At 47.3% G+C, this 16,714-nt stretch overlaps 1 protein-coding gene and 1 long non-coding RNA gene across 2 annotated transcripts in view; one reads left to right on the top strand and one right to left on the bottom strand.

The window, feature by feature from the left end:
- The window catches only part of LOC142814435 (uncharacterized), a 172,406-nt gene extending 160,645 nt beyond the window's left edge, over positions 1-11,761 (bottom strand). The window contains exons 1-3 of the mRNA XM_075893194.1: positions 11,419-11,761; positions 6,340-6,433; positions 4,953-5,416 (exon numbers count right to left, since the gene is read on the bottom strand). Coding sequence (XP_075749309.1) covers positions 4,953-5,416; positions 6,340-6,433; positions 11,419-11,571 — 711 coding nt within the window. The 5' untranslated portion in view covers positions 11,572-11,761. The remainder of the gene's footprint in view (positions 1-4,952; positions 5,417-6,339; positions 6,434-11,418) is intronic.
- LOC142814648 (uncharacterized) lies at positions 7,912-10,894 on the top strand. The gene is made up of 2 exons (XR_012895008.1): positions 7,912-8,198; positions 8,492-10,894. It is a non-coding gene; the product is annotated as an uncharacterized LOC142814648 (long non-coding RNA).
- Positions 11,762-16,714: the final 4,953 nt, after the last annotated feature.

Raw genomic sequence — 16,714 nt, 5'->3', positions numbered from 1 at the left:
AAACTCGTGTTTTCCGAGGAAGAAAAGCTCCTCATAGAGGAACGCGAGGATCTCTCGTCTCATTCTCCCCAGTATTGGCCACAAAGCACGCCGGCGGCAATTGGCAGCTACGGGCTCACATCGGTGTCTCCAAAGGCTGAACAGTCCCGCAACTATTAAAAAAGCGGAGAATCGGCCGCGCGGAGACCGGCCATTGGACACGAAAGTTCGCACACCCTGTACCGGAAAACCAGCGTGAACCGCGCGCCAAAAAAAGTCGGGAGACCCCGCATGCAATCGTCGCATGCCGATTGGTCTAGACCATAACGCAGTTGGGGCAAGTGTAAGTGCGAACCACCTGCCACCACTGCAACTAATCGCGTGTAGGGAGCAAGCCCCAGCCCAACCACCAGACGAAGTCTCTGAGATGCCCTGGCAACACTGCGGCAGTTATTGGTTTCCAAGCGCGGATCATTATAGATTGACGATGCCGGGGCACCAAGGGCCGTAGAAGGGCGGTCATTGTGTCCACCACTTTAGAATCGCCCACCTCTATCTCTGGGCACGTAGCTTCCTAACGTCAGTGAAGTGCCAGAAGGTTTTGATACAAAGATGGTAATTCAGTTGATTGGTGACCTTGGTTAATTTGGCTAGCGGGTAAGAAGACACGTAGTGATGGCCCCAAATAAGAGCGAGCCAGTGTCTGAGCGGGCGTACCATCGTTGCTCAGTATTCGTTGTAAAGTGCGGAGGCACAAGGTAGAAGCCGTGACAGAAACGTAGGGGAATGCAAAACCACCTCGATCACGTGGTTGAGCTAACGCCGGACGAGACAATAATTCTGTGCCACTGGACCAAACGAATGAACTTATGCAGCTTTGCACTTAGACACGTGGAGTGGTGGTTTTACAGAATGGCAAAGGTACCAATATTTTTCGAGGTAAACTGTTTGAGCTAAGTATCTTCGTTCCAAGAGGGGGAAGTCAAAGTGTCTGGCTTCTTTAACGTCACTTTGAATAGTTCGCAGAATAGATGACCAGATGCAGTCCTGTACACCAAATGCAGTGAAAGTAATGCCCAGTATTGTAATGCTAGGAGACCACTGTAGAGGCGACGTGATGCTGATACGACCATTGGGGTTGCCAATAAAGACATACTGGCATTTAGAAAAGTTTAGCCTTGCACCGGAAATAATGCCGAAATGATGGAGAGTATCAAGAGCATGCTGCAGCGACTGTTGATTATGAACACACAAAGTAATATCATCTGCATATGCAGTGAACTTTACTTGAGTGTTACCAGATAGAGGTAAGCCTCAAATCTGCGGGTCGCGTTTAACGCCCTTTAGGAAGGGCTCTAATGCCAGGATGAATAGAGCTGGGGAGAGGGGACACCCTTGATGAACCCCACGCGTAACTTGAAAGGGGCGACTCTCACAGGAATCTATGTAAAGGGTACTTTCTGAATTAGTGTACATCGCATGAATTAGGTCAATGAACTTATCCGAGAATCCGATTGCGTGTAAAACATTTAGTAAGTACCTATGTTCTATGAAATCAAACGACTTCTCCTGATCTAAGGAAACCAACAGTCCTCGTGCACATCGGCTAGTGGTGTACTGAATGATGCCTCGTGTAAACCACGTATGGGTGTGTATTTCTCAGCCCGGAAGGGAACATACTTGGTGGGTAGCGATTAATGTTGCAAGAGATGGTCTGATTCGGCGCACTAGAATGTTGACCAAGAGCTTGTAATCTGCATTAAGCAGGGTAATAGGGCGCCAATCTTCTGGTCACGTGGACATTTGGTCTTTCTTGGGGACTAGTGTTATACGGCCTCTGTGAAAAGAGATTGGAAGGCTAATATCTCGGAAACACTTGCGAATGCCGCGTGAATAAAAGGACCAATGATAGGCCAGAACTCTACATAAAACTCTGCATGGAGTCCGTCAGGCCTTAAGGCCAAACCTTTTTTCATTGCGTCTAATGCCCCCTTTATTTCGTCATTGGATGGCGGTCATAGCAGAACGTTATGTGACTTGTCGGAATCATGTGGTAAGTCTTTTAGCAGTGGATGCGAAGAAACTGATTCTGGGTAACTGACACATAGCAACAGACTGAGCCAATGACTGAAAGTGTTGAGTGAATGCCTGATAGTCGCGCGTGCCCACAGCAGATGGCGCGGTAGAGCTTAGCGAGTTAGGGTGCCTTGATGCCCGCGCGCTCCGCTGAGGGTGAGGACAGCCGCGTCGTCTGCTACGACGGCCGCCATTACGGCTCCTGCCGTAGTGGGGCAGCATGCGAAGCGCATTACCGCTTGCGGTGCTCGCGTATGGTAGGAAAGAAGTACTCGTTGGCGAGCTTTTTTTTTGGTGCAACTTGGACACCTCTTAGTGCTGTTGTTGCCTAATTGTTAAATGGAACAACGCACGTCATACAAACTGGTGGCCTGTGCTTGTACAATGCGCCAGGGTCTGACATAGACTGAATGAAATGAGCCACGAACTCCCACACCAGAAAGATTCGCGTTAAACCGTTGTCGTCGTTAAGACGGAGGGGCGCATGAACTTTTATTACTACGCTTGCTGAAAGGAATGCAATATTTGGGTCTTTGTGAATCAGCCGAATAGCAAAGGCAGGAATCGCTGTACTTTATATACTTGCGTGTGTGTGTATATATAACACACACACACGCACACACACACACATTATCTGACATTCGGTACCACCTTCCCCTGCCTCACCATTTCATGCACTGTGCAGGCAGCATACCCGAGAGTAACATGCTTTACCAGTGTACCTTTATGAAACGACACCCACGATTTCAGTGAACAGGCCATTTATTTGTGCGCCTTAATGCTAGTGAATCCCACTAGTGAAAATCAAAGTCAGATACAAGACAAACCAAATGCAGTACGAAATGAAATGTTTAAAAATAAAAAATGCAAGAGTCAAAAGCGTGCCCACGTGAGCCGAAACCTTTTAAGCATACAGCTTATCTTGGCGTGTCCATTTCTCATGAGAGGTTGACGCCGGCACATGTTTTGCTTGCATGTCCATTGCAACTCCCGACTGGAACCTGCCGAAGGTGAATGCGCAGCCTTATTCTTGCGTACCTCTCTGTGAGCAGTCGGTATATACTGTCCTCGTGCTCCGCGCATACACACAAGCTGCGGCGGTGCACCTTGTTTAGGTATGCGGTGAGTGAACGAAGCGGCGACTTCATCGTGACTACTTTGTCCGTGCACCAAGAGTTTATGGCAGCAAAATGCTCCTCATAGTCTATCAAGGCTTTCATAACTCCCTTGCTGGGGTAGATGAGGTTGCCTCCATCTGAAACGTACTCTTTCAGTGCTGTCAGCGAAGCATGCTCGTCGTTGGCAGTTCCAAGGAGAGCATCTTTGCATTTTGCGCACTTCACAGATGTCAAAATTCCCTTCAAAATAAATCCTCCTAGGTAAAAGAGAATACTGCATTCTGTGGACGACAATCCTTCGATGAACAAAATCTCTGAATCATCGATTGCTTGAGCTTCCTTCTCGACGCAGGCTTCCTTCCCCTGGGATAGCAGGTCCACCAGGTACTCCCTGTCATCAAGCTCGTAGCTGGTCGTCCTCGGTGTATGCAAAAATTGGCTTACGCTCACCAGTCTCAGAGCGCACTTGAGATCGTAGGCATTGGGAACCGGCTTCATAAGCCGCATCACAGAAAAGAGGTTCTCTAAGCAGTCCTGCAGGAGCCTGCTCGTAAGAAAAAACTCATAGCCTTCGTCTCCTAAAAGAACGTCTTGGAGGCGAAGTACAACTGTAGTTGATATGAGTACACCTGCTTGCGACGGTTTCCAATGGGATGTGGCACCCATTTTCATAGTTCTGATGGTTTCTATTGCTGTGTGTAATGTATCTAGGGCTTCGGAGTACTTAGCCCTACTTCTCCGACTCAGGGCCAGTGTTGGATGCCGCGAAGACATCAGTGCATACCATTTTGAAATCAGCTCCATGAACCAAGCTGTTGTTTCTGCTTCCTGTTTAAGAACTCCTTCCTTTATAAGGAATCTGATAGCTGGGGGAGCTTCCCGAAAAAGTTGTACAGCGACACCAACCTTCATTTTGGTGAAGTGGCCTGCGCTGGTGTGCATTTCGGATAAGTTTGGGGCTACCTTCAGTTCTCTTTTAGAATCTTCTTCGAGCACAGCCTGAACATATTCCAAGTTGACTTGTGAAGAAGGCAGGCCATGTTTGGCAACTGTGGCCTCACTCAACGTGAAAACTTCTGAGCTCAAGAGCTGGCCTCTGAGGTTCTTCAAGACGTGAGCCGGATCAGCAATGAAAAAAAGTTCCTTCCCGTCCATGCACGGATGAGGTATGGAGCACACCGTGGAAGAATCTCTGTGACTGGAAAAGGCGAATTCCCTCCACATTGCGCGGTTTGCCGAGCCCATGTCACATGTGATTGCGTGAACTCTCAGATATATTTGACTGCACAGCTGTACTAGTTCCAACACATAGTTTTTCAGCAAGCCGCCATCGATGTTTCTTCCGGTAAATTCATATGCAATCACCTGCTTCCATCGCTGGTTAAGTCCGCCCAACATAAATACCAGAGCATGAACCGCAGGCTCTTCAGGCTTCGGAGGAAGAGTTATTCCTCCGAGAAGTGCGTCTTCAGCCCGATCTAGCTCAAACCCCGGCACTATCTCCATTTCATCCAAAAAAAGGACGCAGTCCTTTTCTACATCCTCCATGGTCTCGGCTTTGCATTTCGTAACGTCTATCACTTCGTGAAGAACGCCTGGGAGAAACTTCAAATTTTGAATCCTCCGTGCGAGCGTTCTTTTGGATGGGAGAGGATATCCCATTTTTCTCAAAGTTTCATATCCGGTTGTTCCACAAGCAAACTTAATTTGAAGGCCTTGCTTGACAGTGTGCGGAGACCAAGAGTTCCCCAAGCTGCTGCTCCTTGAGAGAGCGCGTACTTGATCGTCGTTGAGAAATTTCATATTTTGCGAAATATTTGTTGCCTCAGTCTCGAATTTTTGCACTTTTTTCTTGAGACCACTAATGGTGTTCTTGGCTGTGTCATGATGTTGCTGAAGTTCAGAGTACTTTCTTGTAAGGTCAGCAAGCTTCTTCTTCAGTTCTGCTGATTCTGCAGTAGAATTTGATGTCTCACCAGCCGCTGCATTAACTTCTCTTGAATCTGCATCACTAGTGTTCGCTGACAGTTCAACAACGGCGTCGTCAACTTCCATGGTGTCGTGCCCATAACACGATGTTCCTTGCCGTGTAGATTCAGGAACGGCGTGGTTTTGTGGGGTCTCTAGGGTAGTTTTAACTGCAGCTGGATATTGACGCAGACCAGGAGGAGATTTGTTGGTCTCGTTGCTGGAGGGTGCAGGCACAGTTCTTTCTTTTGGTGGCTTTCGTTCCTTAGGCAGTGCTGCAAGCAGAAATGCATGTATTCATGAACATATTCAAGCAATGCCAGTTCATGTCTAGCTTGTTAATTTTACAAATGTAACACATGCAGCAGATACCGGCTTAGTTATTGACGTGAGGAAGACACTTGTCCTTCCCCCGCCCTTTCCACAAGGGATAGGGGAAGGTCTTAAAATACCATAATTAAATTGTGCTCAAAATTTCTCCCCACAATAAATGGCTCTAATTCAAATTGGAGCTTCATATGCCAGAGCTACACGTGTGCGCCGTTGTGGAGGGCTCAACTGACATTCGCTCCCTATGCAGTTTATTGATGATTTGATTGTAGGGCTTAACACGCCAACGAAATGCAGGTAATGAGGCGCACTGTAGTGGGGGCTCGTGCATCGTGGATCTCGTATACATAATGGTTTCCGTTTTCCCCCTTTGTAAATAACATAGCCACTGCACCTGACATCCTAGCAGTACACGACCGTGTGCTAAGTAGCGGAAAACTGTTGTGCAGTGGGTCATGCCTGTAAACACTGAAATCCAGACGTATATACAGTCATGACCAAAAAATGCAAACAAGAAATATAAACCACAACACTCAAGTATCGCAATTTTTTTTTACATGCAAGTCAAAGTGATGCAACGTAATCACAAAAACACAGTTGGGAAATGTAGCTTTCCAAACGCACTAATAGCGTGCCATTATTTGACCGTCTAATATTAGCAGTATTTTTCGATTTTGCGTGGTCTGGTTCACATTTTTGTGTTCGCATTTCCTAGCTTTGTCCGTGACTGCATTTCCAGAATTTATGCACTAATGTGGACGCAGCATATGAGGACCTATTTGGTGTTAGCTTCGTAGAAATCCCAGGTACATAGAGTACTTGCAACCGGTGCTGCTTTATGTAATGCAAGAAAAAAGTTCAATCTTACGTTTGAATGTGAACAAAGTTGGGACGGCATTTGGTTTCAACTTCTTCCAGCCATCCGCACGATGTTGCTCATAGTTGTTCTCTTCAAAGTGAGCCTGCAAATAAAACCAGAATTGGAAATTAACACACTGGCAGAAGAAAAACGAATGTCTGTCACTGTCAATAAACAAGATTTCATGTATGCATTCAGTATGATTTGCAGCAGGAACTAGCAGCAACTTTGAAGCACAAAAAGAAGGAAACTAATTGAGCTCACGCGCGCTTTCACGTAAGCCACTTCAGTGAGCGCGATCATAGACCCAGCCTGCTGTTATAATAACCCTTTCAATTTTCGCACTGAAAATCTGTAAGGATTCCTGAATTCATGTGAATAAAATATTAGTCTATTGTGCCGACAAAGGACCAGGTCTGATTTTATAGCGAGCGTTACAGATTTCGTTCTATCGAAAGCTTTGTACCCAAGCCTCCAAGTTCCCAATGCAATCGAATTTATTTGTCAGGTAAAAATGACAACACTCCGTAACAGCGCTTGTTTTGTTTGTCACTGAAGTGTTCCTGATTCCCAAGTATACATACGACGATACACACAAGACGGGCAGAAGTCCGGCCTCGTAATATTACGAGTTTTTCGCAGGAACAGCATGTTTATGTTCAAACGGCTTGATTTCACAAGAGGCGTTCAAATTTCGACCGATCAGTGCCAACGCGTGCACGAATAAACATGGGCAGGCCTCGTAAGCGTTGTGAAATCCCCCTACCACGCACCCGAGCCTATGTTAATTCCCTGCGAGGCCATATGCGCGCATTTCACGTCCAATTTCCTCTTATGTGAATTACGTGAACTCTACGTGCCGTACTCTTGAAGTTCGGCAGCAGTCAGGCGCCGTCAGATTTCCGTACTCGCTCGCCGGCACGCGGCCTGAACTCACTCCCCGTTTTCTGCCCTTGCATATAATTTTCTCCCTCCTCCACTTTCTAAATTCTCATCTGTTTAACTACACCTCCTGCGTCCCCATCTCTTGCCTACTTTTCGTTCAGCTCAACTCCGCCAGCACCCGGTCGACGCGTACGCTGTCGGGGCGAGTTGGCGAGCGAGTACGGCAATTTCACGAAGTCTGTCTTCGGGCTGCGAGGCGGACGGTCACGACAGCGGCAGCCGGTCTCGCGAGCAAAATAGCTGCGAAGCGCAGTGCACGAAATTAACAGCCTCGGGTAGGGGGTGGGAAGGATTTCACAACGCTGCTGCCAAGGCAACACTTTCCCTAGGAGGATATATATAAAAAAATTGCTGGAGTGGAGGGAGCGCTCTTCAAGTGAAGCCAGCGCCGCCATGTTGTGGTGGGCAGAAAGCTCGGCTCGGCTGGCTCGGTGGCGGCCAGCGCTGCCAGTTCACCTGCAGCGACGGTGGATTGCGGTTCGTGCGCCTGTCTTTCCTTGACAAGTGTGTCTCTGCAGTGCATTCGAATGCGTGCGGCTCGATTCAAGCGAGCATGGTACAATCCTGCGTAGCGTATGGGTGCACAAATCGCGCGATTCCTGCTTCCAAGATCACATTTCAAAGGTGCGTACTGAAAGCACGTAGTGCTTACGCGGTCTAATACGGCTGACTCGTGTTTTTCATTGGTAGGCTTAAGGAATTAATATTTGGAAATTATTGGCAGGTTTCCAAAAGATGCTGAGACACGGAACCTATGGGAGCGAGCTGTGCGTCGTGAACACTGGAAACCGACAGATAAAGATCGCCTTTGCTCTGCGCACTTTGATCCGGCGTGTTTTGACCGGACCGGACAAACAACAAGGTTGAAAGCGGGAAGTGTGCCGACTTCGTTCGCTGCTTTTCCTGCCCACCTCCAGGCACCGGTAAGCATCGGAACTTCGCAGATATAGTGCTCTGACATCAAGGAGGTTGGAATGACGTAGACATATCTCTTCTGTCGTGTTTTGTCGACGTGACTGCATTGCTGCGTGTTTCCTCGCGAGCTTTTCGTCCCGTTCGCTCGTTTACAATATCGCTCAACACACGATTAGCGCATGATCATTGTCGAATGTTCCCGAACATGCTTTCGTGAATACATATATTCATGTTATGAGCAATAATTGAAGTATATATATCATTCTAAAAGTAGTTAATTTCCACTATGTGCTTATTTCAGGTGAAAAGGAAGCGGCCAGCACCAAAACCTCGAGGATGCAGTCCTGCTCAGCAGCAAGAGGCCTTAAATACTGAAGATCATGTCACTGTATCACCATCAAAGCAGTGGTACAAGACGAAGTTGCAGGAAACAGAAGACGAAAGATTGCACTTGAAGAAAAAAATTAAAACGTTGCAGCAGAGCAAACGAAGGCTGACACAAAAGAAAATCACCGCTGAAGAAATTATTAGAGGCATCGAAGAACAAAAGCTTTTGTCAGAAGAGGGCTCCAAGATGTTCGATGCAGCATTTTCTCCTGACATACAACAGCTGCTTCACCGGGCACGGACAGAAAGCGGAGGTAAATACCCTCCAGAGCTGCGAACGTTTGCACTAACTTTACATTTCTACTCACCAGCAGCCTACGAATTTGTGCGATCAAAGTTTAATGACGCCCTCCCTTCGCAGCGCACAATCAGAGAATGGTATAGGTCTGTTGATGGCCAACCAGGCTTTACAGGTGAAGCATTTTCTTTCTTGGAGAAGTTGGTTCAAGGTCGCTCTGAAACTCTTTACTGCGCTCTGATTGTCGATGATATGTCGATTAGGAAACATGTTGAACTTGTCGGAGACAGGGTAGTTGGCTACGTTGATTTTGGAGCATCTCTTGATGATGACAGCCTTCCTGAAGCCACAAATGTTTGTGTTTATATTGTTGTTGGCATAAACATGAGGCTGAAAATTCCAGTCGGCTACTTTCTTATCCACTCGCTCACTGGTTCTGAGAGGGCTGAACTAACAAAACAATGCATTGAACGACTGGAATCTGTGAAAGTTCAAGTTGTCAGTCTAACATTTGATGGTGCGTCATCAAATTTCACTATGGCAAAATGCCTTGGTGCAGAACTGAAGCCTGATCCTGTCGAGTTCTCCACATCCTTTAAAAACCCAGTTGATGAGTCAAGGGATGTGCATATCCTGCTTGACCCATGCCACATGATTAAGTTGATTAGAAATTCACTGGCAACAATGTGTTACATCACTGATGTTGATGGAAACCACATAAAATGGGCTTACATAAAGGCACTGGAGGCTTTACAGCGCGAGGAAGGGCTCCGCCTTGGCAATAAGCTAACTAAGGTGCATATGCAGTGGGAGAAGCAAAAGATGAAGGTACGGCTCGCAGTTCAGGCACTCAGCGCTTCAGTCGCAGACGCTCTTGAATTTTGCGAGCAAACGCTGAAGCTGCCACAGTTTAGAGGTGCTAGTGCCACGGCAAAATTTGTGAGGGTATTTGATCATCTCTTCGATTTGCTAAACTCCAGAAATGCGTTTGCAAAATCATACAAAGCCCCCCTTCGAAAGCAAAATGAGCCTTGTTGGAAACCATTTTTTGCCGACGCTCGAGAGTACATATGTGCTTTAAAAGACCCATTCGGTCGACCACTTTTGCAGGGAACAAAGAGGACAGGATTTGTGGGTTTTCTTGTGTGTATACAGAGCACAGAAAGTATCTTCAAGGAACTCGTTCATGAAGGTCAACTTAACTATCTGCTCACGCACAAGATGAGTCAAGATCACGCAGAAACTTTCTTTGGCTGTGTGCGAGGACGTGGGGGGTTCAACAACAACCCTACAGCTGCCCAATTCATGGCAGCTTACAAGCGTCTATTGGTCCAGACAGAAGTGAGATCGTCCACCTCAGGCAACTGTTCGCAAGATATTGTTTCTATTCTGGGTGCATCTGCCTCTGCCACTACATTTTGTGCAACCACTGAGGTCACATCGCGAAGGTGTGCCATCCTACAACCAGAGGACCACGATTACACAGACCGAATTGACTATCCAGAGAGCCTCTCCACATTCGTTTGCTCTGTCGTGCCTTACATTGCAGGCTTTGTCGCTCGCAAAATCGCTACTACAAACACCTGTGAGTTGTGCATAGAAGCTCTTCATGGAGCGGATACATCTCTATTGGTGAGACAAAAAAATCGAGGTGGACTCTTTTACCCTTCCGAAGACGTTGTGTCACTGTGCGAAACAGCGGAAAAGGGGCTGCGTCGACTGCAGGCTTCCACTCAATGCCTTAAGAACATACATGCCAATACCAAACAACTAGTCCTGGAGATTTTGAGTCAATCACTGGAAAAGAGGTGGTTTTCACAATTGGAACAACATCTTTTTGACGTCGACGTGTTGGACAACCATATTTACAACTTGAGCAAGCAAGTATTGGAGCTGTACATCAAGATCAGGCTGCGCCACATGACAAAGGAACGAAGCCGGGAACTCGTGAAAGACAAAGTTAGGTCTTTGCTTTCAAGACTCGTCATTTTTAGGAATCAGTGAAACAACTTTGCCATAACGTTCATGTTGGCTAAAGGCTGAGAAAGCTGTACAAATAAAATTTTAACACATGAAAAACGAACCGTTCTGTAGTCTCTTTAAATACTGCCAGTGTATCGGCGACTATGTGAGCACGTTTTTACTTCTCTAGCAGCAATCATTTGCGAAAAAAAAACGGCCGCGGAAGTGCACTATATGCTACGCGGCCGCCTTCCTGCCCACCACAAGATGGCCGCCGCCGGCTTCACTGTGCTCTATGGGTAAGTATAGGCGGCTTCCACTCCAGCAATTTTTTTATATATATCCTCCTAGCACTTTCCCGTGCAAGGGCACTGAAACTAGTCGCAATTCCTATGAATGTAGTAGCACACTCGAGGTCCTTGAACCAGCATGAAATGTTATCGACACGGGGGCTTCCGAAGCCCCCGTACTTGACGCATTTTCTTAAAGCGTGATCTTTTAACACGAGCACGCCGCACAGTACCCTGCACGACGTTTGGCTGCCCTGCGTTTACATTGCGCACCTAAATAAAAAACAACGGCGCCCTAAATAATGCTGACCAGTCAGAATACGACGCACTAAAAAAAAAATGTTTACTTACGCTGCATACGTGCGACGTATTAGTCGGTTGCCACTTGTCTCGTTTGATTTTAACGGTCCAAAGAAGCCTTCTTTTTGGGTCTCTTGGAAACCGGTACAACTTCCATCCGTTTCTCGAGTGATTCGAGCACTGCGGCATGCAGCAGCCGGGCATGATGATGCGGAGATGGGTGCATAAAACTGTAAGGGAATGAACACTGCCCAACAACACCTCACGCGCCAAGCACGAACTACCGGCCGGAGGCGCCAAAATGGCGGTCGCGCTGGCGCCGAAGCCGAGGCGGCGGCATCTGCCCTTGCAAAAGCTGACACCACTCTAAGCGGGGGCGCGCGCATCGAGGCACTCTATAGCGAGTGGGCAGGCGAGCCTGGTGGACGAAACAGAGCTCTTCTTTCATACCTTAGCACCTCAGGGTGCGCACACGATGCATGTCTACAGCGCCAAGCTGCAGCTGAGAGCGAAGAAGCGCGCATAGTACGTTGGTACCGTTCGACGAGCTCCTCTTGCCATGTCCGCATTACGGAGGAAGGGCTGGGATCACGGTGGGCAATGCGTATTTTTTGGATTAACAATGACGCATCTTTGGACATGCGGGTGCGAAGTCCTCCGCCCGACGCACTGCAATGAAGGAGCCACTGTTCTTTGAGGCGATCCCAATTATCTATATCCGCACCAATGAGTGATGCGCGTAACGCTCTGGACAATTTAGCCGTAGACTGAGAGTCTTCGAGGATGCGGCAATCGAGACGCCATGGTCTGTGAATCGTCGACGTCCAAGTTGGATGCAGGCGGAGAGAAAGCATAACCGGGTGGTGGTCACTAATGTACACTGCTGTCAGTGGTAATAACATTACCCCATTGTCGTAAACGTAGACAGTGAGACCGGGGGATGCGTATACGCGATAAATTCTGCTGCTCGACGCTGCTCGCCGCCAAGTGTAGGCATAATTAATAACATGCACACTTAAATGTATGTCCGTCAATGCCAACTGCTGCACTAGACGCTCAAATTCTCTTGCGTTACAGTTGGACCGGCTGCGAACCGGACCTCGAATGTCTGCGTGCAAGTCTAAGACGCAATTAAAATCCCCTAAGAGTATACCATATGTCGTGAATTTAAAAGGAATGCATCGAGAGAGTGAAAAATTGGCAGATCCCACGGACAGTGGGAATCGATGATATGCGAAGCACGAATAACAAAGGTTCATATGTCATCTTCAAATCAGCACAACGCTACGAGGTGGAGGTAAATTATGCCGTACACGACTTTCGTGTCACGATTATCATGTTTGGATGTGTCGCTTACCTTGGTCATCTATTCACGTCAAGTGATACCAAATTTAGTATATGTGGAGCTAGAGAAACGGCCGCGAGCAAGCTATGAGCATGGCATGTTGTCATGTTCTTACATGACACGCCTGTGAGGCGTGTCATGTAAGAACTGCTGCTGCTGCTGCTGCTGCTGCTGCTGCTGCTGCTGCTGCTGCTGCTATTCTCGTCCCGTAATACCAAATTTGGTATATGTGAAGTTAGCGAAACCACCGCCAGCGCATCAAGAGCATGGCATGTAGTCATGTTCTAACATGACACGCATCTCATGACTATCATGTTTGCACCAATCATATACCCGCGCCACGCATTCATGTCACGTAATATCAAATTTGGTATATGTGGGGCTAGCGAAAAGACCGTGAGCGCCCCATGAGCGCAACGTGTAGCCATGACTCGTGACTTACATGATATGCATGTCATGATTTCTACGTTAGGGTCTGTCGCTTACGTCCGCCATACAGTCTTGTCATACCATACCAGTTTTGCAACATGTCATCGGAACGAAACCACTGCGAGAGCAGCAAGACCATAAAACGTAAAGCATGGCTTTACGTTTTATGACTGGTCACTTACGTTATGTTATTTACGTTATGTTATGACTGGTCACTTACACTCGTCGTAAAGTCACTATAAGCCATTCTAAGTTTGGTATCGATACCATTATTGAAACGGCCAGGAGAGCTAATAGTCGTAAGCACATAGATAGATAGATAGATAGATAGATAGATAGATAGATAGATAGATAGATAGATAGATAGATAGATAGATAGATAGATAGATAGATAGATAGATAGATAGATAGATAGATAGATAGATAGATAGATAGATAGATAGATAGATAGATAGATAGATAGATAGATAGATAGATAGATAGATAGATAGATAGACACAGCCCGGCGGCAACCATCACGAAATGCCACATGGTGCATTTCGCGTCGATGACATTACGGAGACAGCACTACGCCTGCCTCTCTTCGTGACAGAGGGACGCCGGCCACGCTCAAACGCGCATGCGTCTAAGCAACGCAGCGTGACGCGCGCTTTCAGGTAGGCAGATCGGCGCCTGACGTGGCATCGCCGTGGTGCCGCAACCACGGCGATGCTCAAAGTCGCCGCTCAAAGTCCTCACGCTCAAAGTCGCCGAAGTTCGCTAAGAAATGCTTCGCATATAACATACCATCTTGAAATATGCAACAAGGCCGAATAGATATCGTATGTTTGGAAAAAGTTGTTAATAGAGAGTTTTAGTACTGCGGAATGGTGCTACGTAGGCATCACGCAAGCGCCTTGCGTTACGTGGCGTCGTTTGCCACTAATCGGCTTTTAGTACGCCGTAGTACCCGCTTACGTAACGAGCGTGAAGCGTGTTGCGTGATCTGGTATATCAAAATAGAAGTACGTGTTGTTGACAGCCAATGTGAGCCAATCCAAGTGTTATAGCCAGATTATGGCCATATTTTAAGCCATACAGAGCCGGTCGGTGCTTGCCTTCGATGCCGCCATTTTGCAAAACGAAGTCTCGCGAGGTCGCGAATTTGTTCGAGAGCGGCGCGATCACCTCATACGTACGCACGCACGCATCTAATGCGTGCGTACGTAGCAGCTGCGTACGTAACGCGATACGTGCGCGTTGTGGTCTGCGCATGCGCGCTACGCAAAACATGGCGTCCTTACGTACGCAACGCCGCCACGTACGCAGCGTACGCAGTACTAAAACTCTCTAATGTTTCAGAGTACGAGGTACTCTACTATGGGAGAGCATAAAGCCGTCTACGAAAAATCTACGGCAGAGCACTGCTCGAGGTGCCGAATCTGCGTACTCTATGCACGTTCAACTGATCTATTAGGCCACCCCCATTTCTCTGAGCCGTGCAACACTTCATTCCGAAATAAAAAAAAGTGGCAATTCCGCGTGCCTTATATCGAGACAAATAATATTAAGGCTTTCAGATCTACTTCTGACCCTTTAGGCAAATGCAACCAAAACTTTGGCCAGGTCGCACGAACCGCGAAAATTGTTGTTCTGCGAAGCAGGTCAAAATGTATTGGCGCTCTGTTTTGCGTGGACTCACGCGTTCTTTTTCTGCACAAATCTATCTATCTATCTATCTATCTATCTATCTATCTATCTATCTATCTATCTATCTATCTATCTATCTATCTATCTATCTATCTATCTATCTATCTATCTATCTATGACTTCTAGCTCTTCTGGCCGTTTCGATAATGGTATAGATACCAAACTTTGTATGGCATAACGTGACTGCATGAAGAACATATTTGACTCGACGTAACATGAAAATGATAACATGTATCTCATGAACGTCATGAGTTACATTTCATGGTCCTGCAGCTCTTGCGGTGGTTTCGTTCACAGGGCATGTTGCAAAACTGGTATGGTATGACATGTTGAATGGCGAACACAAGCGACAAACCCTAACATATAAATCATGACATACGTGTTATGCAACAACATGACTACGTTCCGCGCTCATGATGCGCTCGTGGCCGTTTTTCTAGCGCCACATATCCCACATTTGGTATTATGCTACGTGAATGGATGACGAAAGTATGTGACCGGTGCAAACATGATAATCACAAGATGCGTGTCATGTAATAGCACGACTACATTACACCCTCATGATGTGCTGGCGTTAGTTTCACGAGCTTCCCTTATACCAAATTTTGCATTACGGGACGTGAATGGATGACGAAGGTATGATAGTGGTGCAGGCATGATAAACATGAGATGCGTGTCACTAACAACATGACTACATGCTACGCTCATGATGTGATCGCGGCCCTTTCACTAGCTTCACATGTACCAAACTCGGTATTTCGCACCGCTAATGGATGACGAAGGTATGTGACTGGTGCAAACTTGAGATGCGTGTCATGTGAAAACATGACTACATGCCACAGTCAAGACGCATATACATTTAGTCGTTACGAGGTGTACGTGCTCGCCGGTGTTCATTTCGTCGCGCCACGCCAGCGTTGCCACGCCAGGCGCCAGTCCCGCCATATAATCGCAGGTGCTTGCGCGCCGCGCTGCGTCGCTTTGACGTATGCGCGTTTCAGCACGTCCGGCCATAGAGTTTCCTAAAATTAACTAGAGGGCACTCTGGCGCTACGATCGTTCAGCGATCATGGGAATGATGGGTAGCACACACATTTGCCTAGTCTTCGTACTTGCGGGCGGCGAATCGTACTTGTGGCTTCGTTTATTGCTGTGTTACGGTTTTTGTTTTGAAAGAAATATTGAACCCTTTTGAACTTCGTGACCCAGTTTGGATAGGTAATTCGAAAAGAATAAGGCGGTGAAGCGCAATCGCTGAACATTTGCTGATTTTTGTTTCGTGAGAAAAGAGCTCCAAGCCACACGACCACACACGGAGCCAAAAGCAGGCCAGAAGTACGAAGATTAGACAAATGTGTGTACTACCCATCATTCCCATGCTTGCTGAAGCGCCATGCGTTACAGCTCCCATAGACACTAGCGCCAGAGTTCCCTCTAGTGTATATTGGGAAACTCTATGCGTCCGGCATCCTTCCGTCAGGAAAAGAGGGAGACGCAGTGTATCTGGGTAACGCATCGGCGCGAAATGCAGCGTGTCGTATTTCGCACCGGTTTCTGTCGGGCTGCGCTGACGGACGCTGGTCGCGTCTGGCGTAAGACTATAAGTGCTCACGTTTTACTAACGTAGCGCCACTGTGCCCAGTGTGCACACGCGTCAACGCTACATTGGAGTATGATGGGCCCTTCATGATGCGTTCGCGGCCATTTTGATAGCTTCACATATACCACATTTGGTGTTTCGTGAAGTCGATGGATGATGAAATACATGACCGGTGCAAACATATTAATCCTGATACACGTGTCATGTAGTGACATGACAACATACCACGCTCATAGCGTACTCGTGGCCGTTCCACTAGCTCCACATATACTAAACTTGGTATG

This window comes from Rhipicephalus microplus, chromosome 4 (genome assembly GCF_043290135.1).
Source record: "Rhipicephalus microplus isolate Deutch F79 chromosome 4, USDA_Rmic, whole genome shotgun sequence".
Taxonomy (NCBI): domain Eukaryota; kingdom Metazoa; phylum Arthropoda; class Arachnida; order Ixodida; family Ixodidae; genus Rhipicephalus; species Rhipicephalus microplus.
Note: the sequence above shows the minus strand (reverse complement) of the source record. Positions and strands in the feature narration are given on the sequence as shown.